Raw genomic sequence first — 12,994 nt, forward strand, 5'->3', positions numbered from 1 at the left:
GTTCTGCTGTTGGTTTTAGGCCCTGATAGGTGTACAGGGGATGCCTCAGTGTTTATGCAGGGCAGCAGCAGCAGGAGAGGAGTCAAGGACTGGTGAAAATTTCCTTTGATGGAAGTATAGGAAAAATGAGGCTAATTCTAAAATCTCTCTCAATATGTTTGCTTTCTCTTTCAGTGGCACTAAGAAAAATTGAAACAATTCACCTTCCTTCAATAGATAAGCCCAGTCAACATTCAGAAATGTTTCAGAAGTCAGCTTCACTTTGTATTGATCTGCCACAGAAACCACAACCTGGAGATCTGCCCCCAAAGCCTCAGCCTCTGGACCTACCCCAGAAATCTCAAATTGGAGATGTACCCCCAAAACCAGGAGAACTACCCCCAAAACCTCAACTAGGAGATCTGCCTCCAAAACCACAGCTTGCAGACTTACCTCCTAAGCCACAAATGAAGGACCTTCCTCCAAAGCCTCAGCTAGGAGACTCTTTGGCTAAAACTCCAGCTGGAGAAGTATCGCCAAAGCCTCAGTCCTCAGAGGCAAATCGGAAATCTCACTCTGTGGATCTTTCTCCAAAGGTACAGTCTAGAGAGGCCGTCCAAAAGCAGGCATCTGAAGACTCCAATGATGTAACGCATGCATTGCCAGAGACCCCAGTGCCACTTCCTAGAAAAATAAATGTGGTAGGTAGAAATTTTACTCTTATATCGCAGCAAGACTTCGTTGCTGCTGTCAAGATTGCGGTAGGAATCCTCCCAATCCTATGGTGGGGGGGGGGTCAAATCAGAAATTCTGTGCTTTCAATCAGAGAGAAAGCCCAGGTTTCCTGATGCATTTTCCCCTAAGTTGCTGATAGTTTTTCCACTGTTTCTTGGCTGATTTTATTCACTAGCCATACAGACACATCCATGATGTTGATATTTTCAGCCTCTTGAGAAACTGTGACAGTATCTCAAAGTTAAAGGAGCAGGGAAGAGAGAATTTTTAATCAATAGCAATAACTGTGAAAATTCATATTTTAACTTTGACTTAGTTGGGAAGTTTCATGTCTTATTAATCAAAATATAATTTCATCAGAAGCATATTGATTGATGGTGGCAGAATAATAATAATAATAATAATAATATTAATATTAATATTAATATTAATATTAATACTGTTATTATTTAGCCTCTATCCTCAGTATTCAGTGTGCTTCACACACATTGGTAACCCTTATAACAACCTGGAAAAATAGGCCAGTGTATCATACCCATATTGCAGATGGAACACTGAGGATAGTGGTCACCCAGTGTGGGTATGTTTCAGCTGAAATTAGAACCAGTAACTTCTGCTTCTCAGATGGCTAACTTAGAATACTATGGGCAGGTAACAAGACTTATATGAAAAAGAGAGAGCTACCGAGTCAAATGCCCACCAAAATACCATGCAATAAAAGCCATCCAGTGCCACTATAAAACTAGTCAAGTAGGAAGCCAACTGAGTTAACAGCATTTGAAATACAATAATAGTCAGCCTTGGACTTTGGTGATTCCCAGAGGGGAAGAGCTTGATAAACTAGAGGGGCCATCTGTGAGACTGCTCCTGTCAAGGTGAAAGTCAGCATGGCTGCTCCTGAAGATGGCAGTCACATCTCTAGTTCCTCCTCTATAAAGTCTCAAAAACTTATTTCAAATGCTGAAATTTTCATATTCTCTGTTTCCCTGTCCCCATTCCACATCATTTGCTGCTGTTGGAGGTGACAAGGAAGCATCATCAAATGTTACGTCTGTACTCAATATTAATTGTTTTTTAATTTGAAAGGTTTATATCCTGCCTTTCTTTTGGGAGTTCAGGGCAGCTCCACAAACACGATTAAGAATACATTAAATCCATGCAATCAAAATAATCAAAAACACAATACAGAACAAAAGCTTGAAAAACTGCAACTGAAAGGAATCAAAGAGAATTGGGGGAAGCTAACAGAAAAATGTGTTTTTAGGCTTCTCCAAAACAGTAGGTGGAAAGGCGCCTGGCAACTCTTGAACAGGGAGGGGCCTATTACAGGGAGGGTCCTCTCAAATCCCTGGCGTAATGGGGGGGAGCAGGATAGGACAAAAATGTTTGACACTGCATGTAATATCACGTTTTGCCCCAAGTGTTATGGACTTTTGTTATGGACTTAGAATACAGACAAGGATATTCACCAGAAGTAGGGCTAGCCATTGCCTAATATGTACACATTTAGGGCCCAGTCCTATCCAACTTCCCAGTGCCGATGCAGCCACAGTGAAGCCCTGAGCTAAGCAAACACACATTCCCTTTCTTTGAGGAGGCCTCCCTGACTCCCCACCACCATCACATGTTCCAGCGCATGCCCTGTAGGCATGGCTACAACAGCACTGGAAAGTTGGATAGGATTTGGCCTTTTGATGCATCTAAATTATGAAATCTAAATCTTACAGAAATGGGTTTGTGGAGTACAACTATTTTTTATATGTGAATTGAGAATTATGCCAACTTTTTTTTTGCTCCTCACTATGTTCTTAAAATGTGTTCTCTACTTTAATGAAAATTACTCAGGTTTTATTTCAGTTTTGATAAGTAAAAGCAGAGGGATTATAAAAGTGCTGTCCCTGATGATTAAAAGGTTAAAATGAGTTTCACACTCCATGGGTGTGATCCCAGAGACTGTACCCAGCACACATACATGCACAGTTGAACTTGCTTCTCTTTCCAGCCCTCTGCTTGCTGCTGCATCACAGGTCACTTTTGATAATTAGGTGCTGTACCAGACAATAAAAAAATTTCAAAGTCTGTAACAAGCGCCTTAATAGGCATCCTGGATTATGGCTGTAAAGACTTCATTTAATGGTTAAATATATTCTCTTGGGTGTCCTGCTCTAATGATTGCCAAAGTAATGTTTCTAAGCAGGTCTTGTAGTTAGTAAGCAGTTCCACCAGATATGAAATATTAGAAATAAACACTAGTGACTGGGAACTAAAGTAGCATGGGAGCTTTTCACCCATCCTCTCCCCATCAGCCCATTGCACCTCCCCCAAGGTGACCTTCCAGAGCAGATCATAGAACAGACCTTCCAGGCTGTTGCTGGAAAGAAAAGAAAGGTAACACCTCCCTCCTTGCTCGTGTTAATGCATGGACTACTCTGGATACCAGTTATGATGATGGTGGTTTATTATACATTTAAAAAACGTATGTGCTGTATAGAAAAATGCAAGGCAGTCTCTGTCCACAGTAAAGTCTACAAAGGTGGAAAGTGAGAGGGTTTGTGCAGGAACAGGTCATGTTCCATTTTGCAGTAATAATGTCCCTTGGACAAATAGTCCAGGTTTGCTTTATAATTATATTATAGCATTTGAAGTAGAATTAAGGTTTGTAGTTCATTGACACTTTGCTGACAATTTTTTCACAACTTATTCAAAGATGCTAAAAGTGTGTGTATTTCTCTGATCAGAGTAACTGTTGGGCAGATACAATTTAACTGGCCTGTATTGTAACTTTTAAGGAGTCTGGATGTTAAATGTTTTAGGAAAAACTGGAAAATTCTATTTTCTCAGATATTACACTGAATATTATTATGCTCTTGGGAAGGCATTGATTATTTACCAATATTTGAAATGAGGTTCTAGGTTTGTGATGTGAAACTGTAACCAAAAAGCAAAGTCTCAGAACTCCCTTTTTAACTGTCTCTAAACTAAAATGTGATTTTCCTTTTAAGGGAAAGAACAAAGTTAGGAGAGTCAAGACAATCTATGATTGCCAAGCAGATAATGATGATGAACTTACGTTTGTTGAAGGAGAAATTATTGTTGTAACAGGTGAAGAGGACCAAGAGTGGTGGGTATGTATCTTTCTGCTTTAAGAAAAACAATAAGTAAATCTTCCATCATGCAACATTTGCACATTATCCAACACTTATTGAATTTATGTAGCTGCCTTATTTCATGGTGTCACAGTATAGTTAGCATATATGCTGCGTTACTGACAGTGCAATCCTATGCATGTTTACTTGGAAATAAGCCCCATTGTGTTGAATGGGGCATATTCCCAGGAAAGTGCTTATAGGATTACAGCTTAATTAGCTTTCAAATTGTGCTTCTAATGGCAAGTCAGATTTTGCAGTTTAAGGATAAAGGGCAGCTGCATTAAAATTAGTGTGCATTTTGCCCTGGATTACTTTGGAAGATGGATTGAATCCAGGGGACTCAATACTACATCTGTTGTGGTAGGCATACAGAATTATTTCTCTTTAAAAAAAACAAACATTCAAAACTTTAGAAACACTTGCAAATTGTTGAAGACATGGGTCTGTGTGCTGCTTTGACTCCTGTGACAAGGGCGCTGGCTAAGAGAAGCCCATCACTGTCCTGTGCACTTCTGTGGAAACTTCCTTTGTAATTTGTCTTGGAGGGAGGAATTGGATTCAGCTTGAAGTGTGATATAACCTTGTAAAACCAACTAGACAAGACCATAAATATGTGCATGTGCATTGGGGAGCAAAGGCTCTGCAGTGTCTCTCTCAGCATTCTAAAGGAGTTGCATCTGTACATAACTTCAAGGGAAGGAAAAAGCTGATGCAAGAAGGCCATTCAGCTGACTAGAATGATCCCATATCTCATTTCAGAAGCTGATGACCATCTGAAATGATTGACATTTGCCTGCCAAATAGTTTCAAATTACATAGCATCATCTCTTACATAGCATACATAGCTGCCCTAGGTCCCTTTGGGGAGAAGGGCGGGGTATAAATAAAGTTTATTATTTATTTATTTATTATTATCTCCATCATAGAAATGTTGGGGCCTTATTGGGGCATTTGAAAGCAATTGCTCATAGTTGTGGAGCAGCTATTGCTCTGTATACTTTTTGAAGACATGAGGCAGGAGCCCAGAGTGTTTCAGGCTATACAATATTATTATTATTATTATTACTCTGTCAACCATGCCAAATGTTATATAAATTGAATTTGGTAGGTGTTATGAGGGTTTCAAACCCTCTTCCCCTGGAAGCCCACTAGCCTCTTCATTGGTAACTTTTTGCCAGCTAGTGAAGACTATTTTATTCAAGCATGCATTTCAGTTAAACTAATGCCCTCATATGCTTGAGATGGTTAAAAAAGGAAATGAGAATAAAACTGCCATTATTATACCATTGTACACATCATTGATAAGGCTGCATCTGGAGGATTATGAGGAAAAGGCTACAACATTTTGGGGCTCTTCAGAGAGGTGCTTGAGGGGGGGACATGAATGAGACACAAAATTATGCATAGGATGGATTGAAGGAAATTCTTTTCCCTCTCACACAACACCTGAACCAAGGGACATCCGCTAACTGGCGGGAGAGTTAGCACAAAGAAAAGGAAATATTTTTTTACCTACCATGTAATTAAACTGTGGAACTTCTTGATACAGGATGTGGTGATGGCACCTGCCCTAGATGCTTTTAAAAGGGGATTGGACATATTTATGGAGGAAAAGTCCATCACAGGTTATAAGCCATGATGAATATATGCAGCCTCCAAGTTTTAGAGATAGCCAATCTCTGAATGCCAGATCAAGGGAGTGGCACAGGATGTGGATATCTTGTTGTCCTATGTGCTCCCTGAGGCATAGTGAGCCACTGAGATCCAGGAAGCTGGACTAGATTGGATAATTTTATTACAGTACTGTATGTATATTTTTTTCAACATTACAAGCTGCCCTAGAGGCTTCTCCAGAGTCAGAAAGGTGGGGTAGAAATCTCCAAATAATTAATAAAATAATTAAAAAAAAACACTTCCATCACTTACCCACATAAAAGTGGTAAGTGAAGGAAATTCAAATTGAGGGTGTTGAAGCATAAAAGTATATTGAAACTAGCACATAATGTACATTGTGGAAGTCCCTGAAAGCTTTATGTGGGTTAACAACTGCAAGAATGTGTGTTGCATATCTGAAGCCTCCCAAACAGTGTTGGTTGTTGTTCTTTGTAGATTGGCCACATTGAAGGACAGCCGGAGAGGAAAGGAGTTTTCCCAGTATCCTTTGTCCACATTTTGTCAGACTAAGTCAAATCAGTGACTTGAGTGTTGCACATCTTCCTGCAAGATGGGCTTTTAGCACGAAGCCAACAGCTGCTGCCTACCTGTAATTCTGTGCACAATTGTGGATGCATATGTATATATAACTGCTGTTACAGAACAAGAACTCATCTATGGCTCACCCTGTGTGGTGACTTGTACTTGTATTGTAAATAGAAGGTGTTATTCTGCCTTTGCCAGTATTATGGTAGCCTGGGGACCTGGCACGCCTTATTGGGTTTGCTCAAGCCATCCTTGGCATCAAGCACTTACATCTCTTTGTGTGTATGAACTACCATGTCTCTAAATATGGTTGGTCCTATTCAGTCCTGTTTAACTGTACAGAAACTACCATTCCTAATAAAGCAGTATTCTTAAAATAGATAATTAGGAGAGTGTTAGATTCTGATTTCCAAATGAACTGCTCTGGCTCATTTTACAGCTACAAATGTTCACAATTTACAGCTTATGAAAATCTACTTCCTTGGTATTTGTCAAAGAACGTGTTCAATGTATGCATCAAGCAAAAGAAATATTCACTGACGCTACAGATAACTAATAGTATTTTATGGTGTGTGAACAACATTTCATGTTTGTACTATGTAGTTGTGGTTTCTCCCTGTGATATTTATCTCACTTAACATCATCTAAAAGACTGTAACAAAAAGAAATTACTCATTTATCTAATGAAGGAGGTTATCTTGGACATTTGACTGGAGGTTTACTTTCACTAAAGCAGGAACATAGAAGAAAAATAGTCCATTCCCATGTGCATGTGTTAAGGTACCTCCTTGTAACCTGTGTGTTATGCAGGAACCTTACAGTCATCTACCAGCCAAGCCTGAGGAATGCAACCTTGTGGTAAAATGCTTGGTGTCCAGATTGAAAAGATGAGTTTACTTGACTATTTGCTTTCTAATTAGCTCACCTAGGCCATAACTTTGCTGCAAGTGATTTGAGAGTTTTTGGGTGCAATCCTAACCAACTTTCCAGCACTGACCTAGCTGCAATGTAGCCCCAAGGTAAGGTAACAAACAAGCCCTCACTTTGAGGAGGCCCCCTTGACTGCCTCCCCACTGCAGGATGCAGTGCACGTCGCATTGGCACAGCTATATCAGTGCTGTAAAGTTGGTTAGGATTGCGCCCTTCGTCTCCCCAGCCCCAACCCATTGGAGGATATTAAGCCATAATGTTCACTTAGTATTATTGCCTGGAAAAATCAAAACTGCTAAAACTGGTGTGGAAATGGGTGTGAAAGACCTTGCTTGCAAACTCTCTGTTAAAGAAACCAGACAATAATATCTGGAATAACATTTGCCTTTATTGAATACTAATTATGGTTCAGGGATGAACTCTGAGCAGCTTTCAACAACCATGGAACCACAGACTCAATTTAGGAAGGATATGTGTTGACCTATAGTAGCTTCATAATTTTAAAACTGCGTTATGCAGCTAAAACATTTTTCTTTAGCCTAATCAAGACACTTGATGTGTTACAAACATTCATGATATCCGATTCCATTTATTTTTTTATTGATCATAAGCAAAGAATGCTCTCATTTCGCTTATAATCAATAGAAGACTTTTATTATGTGGCTCTGTGTCTTGCTAGATTTGCCTGGCATTATAATATGGCTTTAAAAGGTTACTTTGGCAAAAGCTCATATTTATTTTCCTTTCCAGCAGATTCTTGTGATAGATTCATGTCAAAAAGTTTCATTTCACAAAAGCACAAGTTCCAATTAGTCTCTCTGAAGCTTTTGCTTTTGATGTTTTGCAAACCTGTACTCAGTGAATATTTATTTTTTATTTAAATGGTTAACCTACAAAACATAACCAATTTTAAGAAATCTTGCATGAAGAATAGCAAAATATTTATCAGCTATTACTGGAAAGTGGTTTTTAAACAATTGCTTCATCCATATCATGACACATTTTGTTAAGATATAAGAAAACTAATGAGTGAGTGAGCCTGCTGGCATCCATTCTGCAGTGTTACTGATTTCAGTGTTTTCAGATTGATGCCATTTCTCTGAAAGCCAGAACAAAAAAATGACTTTGCATTCCATTTTCTCATTAACACAGTATACTTTGTATGCATTAAACAAAACTGATCTACCTTTTGTCAAGTATATTTTAAAATCTCAAAATCTACTGGTTTAAGAAAAGCGAACCGTATAAAGAAGATCCAGATGTGTATAATGATGTAGAGTCAAATGTCTATTATTTTGTATGCTTTTTGAAGTAGTATAATATGAATTTTTTAAAAAAATAAAATGAGTTCCGTTAGGAACAAGAGCTGACTATTCTGGGTGATTTGAGAGTCGATAGAGGAATTGGAATATAATAAATGATATATTTATATAAACCTATATATATATAGGTTGAGTTTAAGTACAATATTATATTTAAACTCGGAGCCACTAGCTGCAATTTTGTACATGACATTTGGGAACTTTTGTTTGGAGTTTCCCCCTACCCCAGGAGGAGGGACATATGTTGCATAATGGGTATGTTTTACTGTTGAACTGCAATTGCTATTTATTTTTTTATGACATGGTGCAGCAACACATATAGAGAGCTGATCTAGTAGTGCCACTAGTTGGAACTGAGGTCTCATTTGAATGTTACGATCATCATACATCAGTACACTTGTCTCCTCACATGTGTTTAATGTGACAATTTGAGTACTGTGTTAATTTCTACTTTTTTAATATTTAAAATTGCTTTTAAATAAATGTATTCAGTTGATCCCACACATATTGGCCTTTTATCAACTGGTGTATAGGAAAAAGTAGGTTCATTGACAGATTACAGTGTGTGTTTTGTTCAGTGTCTGTGTTGAGTAGACTTTATTGCAGAGACCCTTAAGAACAAGATCAAAAGCAAAGCATGCTAACTTCATGTACAGATTTGATTAGGACATCATACTCAATGGATTCCTACAGTCGTATCCACAGACTTTTGTGGGCATTGGATTACACTTAAATGAAGCCTTAAATTAAATTGGATGTGGATGTGGGAGAACCCGTGGACATTATATATCTGGACTTTCAGAAGGCGTTTGACACGGTCCCTCACCAAAGGCTACTGAAAAAACTCCACAGTCAGGGAATTAGAGGACAGGTCCTCTCGTGGATGGAGAACTGGTTGGAGGCCAGGAAGCAGAGAGTGGGTGTCAATGGGCAATTTTCACAATGGAGAGAGGTGAAAAGCGGTGTGCCCCAAGGATCTGTCCTGGGACCGGTGCTTTTCAACCTCTTCATAAATGACCTGGAGACAGGGTTGAGCAGTGAGGTGGCTAAGTTTGCAGATGACAACAAACTTTTCTGAGTGGTGAAGACCAGAAGTGATTGTGAGGAGCTCCAGAAGGATCTCTCCAGACTGGCAGAATGGACAGCAAAATGGCAGATGCGCTTCAATGTCAGTAAGTGTAAAGTCATGCACATTGGGGCAAAAAATCAAAACTTTAGATATAGGCTGATGGGTTCTGAGCTGTCTGTGACAGATCTGGAGAGAGATCTTGGGGTGGTGGTGGACAGGTCGATGAAAGTGTCGACCCAATGTGCGGCGGCAGTGAAGAAGGCCAATTCTATGCTTGGGATCATTAGGAAGGGTATTGAGAACAAAACGGCTAGTATTATAATGCCGTTGTACAAATCGATGGTAAGGCCACACCTGGAGTATTGTGTCCAGTTCTGGTCGCTGCATCTCAAAAAAGACATAGTGGAAATGGAAAAGGTGCAAAAGAGAGCGACTAAGATGATTACGGGGCTGGGGCACCTTCCTTATGAGGAAAGGCTACGGCGTTTGGGCCTCTTCAGCCTAGAAAAGAGGCGCCTCAGGGGGGACATGATTGAGACATACAAAATTATGCGGGGGATGGACAGAGTGGATGGGGAGATGCTCTTTACACTCTCACATAATACCAGAACCAGGGGACATCCACTAAAATTGAGTGTTGGGCGGGTTAGGACAGACAAAAAAAATATTTCTTTACTCAGCGTGTGGTTGGTCTGTGGAACTCCTTGCCACAGGATGTGGTGCTGGCGTCCAGCCTAGACACCTTTAAAAGGGGATCGGACAAGTTTCTGGAGGAGAAATCCATTACGGGGTACAAGCCATGATGTGTATGTGCAACCTCCTGATTTTAGAAATGGGTTATGTCAGAATGCCAGATGCAGGGGAGGGCACCAGGATGAGGTCTCTTGTTATCTGGTGTGCTCCCTGGGGCATTTGGTGGGCCGCTGTGAGATACAGGAAGCTGGACTAGATGGGCCTATGGCCTGATCCAGTGGGGCTGTTCTTATGTTCTTAAGCCTCAGAAGAACCACTTTAGGGAACTCAATAGTAAATATACCAAGTACTTGTTTGCTTCCTGGTCCTTAACTCCCAAGTGTTACCTAGGGTTCTCCTGTTGTCCTGTGCCAGTGCAAAAATTGAAGCATAGTTCATTCAACTGATGTGAAATAGTAGCTTGGGTGAGTCTACAGGCTATGTCTTTATACTAAACCTCCACAATTACGTTCAACAGAAGAATGAATAGGTTATTGCAGTGATTCTCAAACGTTTTAGTATCGGGACCCACCTAAAAAATGAGTTTCACTTTACCAGCCACTCAAGCTTACTCTGGCTATAATGGTGATTGGGCAGCACTGTGCCCCCTTCAGTTTAACCTTTGGTGCATGTAGCTTAATCTACCTTGTCACTTACAAGAACCACCAAAAATTGGTTCATGGGCCACAGACCTACAGTTTGAGAAACACTGAGTTACTGGATATTTGCACAATGAACTGGAAAATGGGGGTGACGGAAGGCAGAACTAGAACAGAAAACCCCTAGTATGGGTTAAGGAAGAAAGACACAGTCAGGTCTACATTATTCAAAAAATCATTTTGAATAGTGTGTGTTTGTCCTAGGTCTGCTATTTAGCTGTGGTTACAATCCCCCCCCCCATTTCAATGCAGCTTGCTGCCCCACCCCATTTGGGGTGTTAAAGTTGGGACAGCCAAAATTACAGTTGAGGGCACATGATTTAATAGCCCCTGAACAATTCAACTCTTGCAACCATACCAGCTTTATATACACTGTATATATGCCTTTTCTAAAAATTTGGCCTTGGAGATTGCGTGCAATTCCTACTGACTAAACTAGAGGCTTTATAGCACTGACTTGTATGTACAGGAGGCCACCATGTCCACCATGCAGGCTGAAATTGTTCCAATCCCAAATCCAGGCAGTTCCATGTGGTGGCAGTCCTGGCCTCTATACCACTCCAGGGCATGTCTAGAAATGCCACTCCACCAGAAGAGCTTCATCCTGCTTCTGCTTTTATAGGATCAGAGCCGATTCACTGATAATTGCGCTTGTTCAGGTGGTTCAAAATGGTCCTTTAAACTTATCACCCATGCTGCAGGGCCCTATGTTCATTATATTAGAAATAGCTTTAAAAAAAAAACAAATTAAAAAACAGAATTTGGTCTAGCTGATCAGTCTTTAGGCTTGACAGAGCACTTTTGGAAGAAGTTGATTGGATTTATGAATGAGAAAGAAGGGGGGTAATTTAAGTAATTAAATCCCCCGCAGCCTTTCTAAAAAAGTTGAAGACAATGTATACAGCACTTAAGGCTTCAATCCTATATGCACCTTGGAGAAAGCTCCATTGAACATAGTGGGACTTGTGAGTAAAACATTGGATTGCACTGCAAGGGCACAATCCTAACCCACTTTCCAGCACCGACATAAGGGCAATGCAGTTCCTAGGTAAGGAAACAAACATTCCCTTACTTTGAGGAGACCTCTAAGTGCCCCCCAACTGCAGGATGCAGCACACATCCCATTGGCACAGCTATGCCAGTGCTGGAAAGTTGGTTAGGATTTGGGCCTAAGTCTCACAAGCCTATTCACAACATTCCACTGTAGTTAAAACTTCCACAAGTAGAACAGAATCTTAAACCAGCTGAAGCTTCACTAGGCTAGCAAGTCTTTGAAGCAGTATTAACAGCTTGTAAACCAAGACAATGGAATAAGGATTACCTGGATGGGGGCAGCTAGAGTGTACCTACTTGGGCCTAGTCTATACAAGCGCTAACTTCTAGGCTGCATAATAAAGCCACATCCCTGCTATGTACATAGTACGTGAAGAAAGCCCAAAGGTTCCACCTAGCTGTTAGAGCAGATTCATAATGTCCATGGCTAGCAATAGTCTCAGATTTTTATTTGAAAGAATCTTGCTGAAAGTAGGGAGACATTTACTTTTTTGACATGACCATGCTTAATCATCTGTCTGCTACTCAGCACTGGATCCCCACAAGTGAAAGTTTCAGCTATTTCTGGCTCCTGCCACATCAACTTTCAAGCCTACCTTCCCCTGGGTGACCTTCTGCCATATGGGAATATTTACAATCCTGTAAAGTGCGTGATAACAGCACACCAAGAACCACTTTGCGCACTCGTGTTCTGTACAAATACAGAAGCTTAAAGAAATGACAGTTAATTTGGGCAAATATTCAAGAAGGAAAAGAAGACACAACTATTCATTCCAGGGAAAACTACTTCAGAGGTGTGGGGCAGGGGGAGAAAAGTATTCATGTACACACCCCACTACAGTTTCTAGGTTTAATTTTGTACTGTTGCTACACTCATGTTGGCCTCATGGGTTAGGTTGCCAACAGGATAGGGGTGTGCTCTTCATTGCTATGTTCAATGAGGAATTGTCAGAGGTGCCCTCACCCTGTTCCATTAACCATGACATTTACCATCTGATTAAACAGAAAAAAAGTGCTAGATCATGTTCCTCAGATGGATTCAAAACTGTCTTACCCACTGTCCCCAATGATCACTAAGGGCCCAATCCTATCCAGCTTTCCAGCACCGCTGCAATGCAGCCCAGAGGTAAGGGAATAAACCTTCCCTTACCTTGAGGAAGCCTCTGT

General features: G+C 40.4%; 1 protein-coding gene across 6 annotated transcripts in view; it reads left to right on the top strand.

The window, feature by feature from the left end:
• ASAP1 (ArfGAP with SH3 domain, ankyrin repeat and PH domain 1) overlaps positions 1 to 8,819 on the top strand; it is a 184,042-nt gene extending 175,223 nt beyond the window's left edge. For 5 of the 6 annotated variants that reach the window (XM_066623058.1, XM_066623062.1, XM_066623059.1 and 2 more), the window contains 3 exons: positions 175 to 680; positions 3,717 to 3,839; positions 5,973 to 8,819. In XM_066623058.1, the coding sequence (XP_066479155.1) occupies positions 175 to 680; positions 3,717 to 3,839; positions 5,973 to 6,047 (704 nt within the window). In that variant the 3' untranslated portion in view covers positions 6,048 to 8,819. The remainder of the gene's footprint in view (positions 1 to 174; positions 681 to 3,716; positions 3,840 to 5,972) is intronic. The other variant, XM_066623061.1, reaches the window with a different exon arrangement.
• The last annotated feature ends 4,175 nt before the right edge of the window (positions 8,820 to 12,994 follow it).

Source organism: Tiliqua scincoides, chromosome 4 (genome assembly GCF_035046505.1).
Source record: "Tiliqua scincoides isolate rTilSci1 chromosome 4, rTilSci1.hap2, whole genome shotgun sequence".
Classification (NCBI taxonomy): domain Eukaryota; kingdom Metazoa; phylum Chordata; class Lepidosauria; order Squamata; family Scincidae; genus Tiliqua; species Tiliqua scincoides.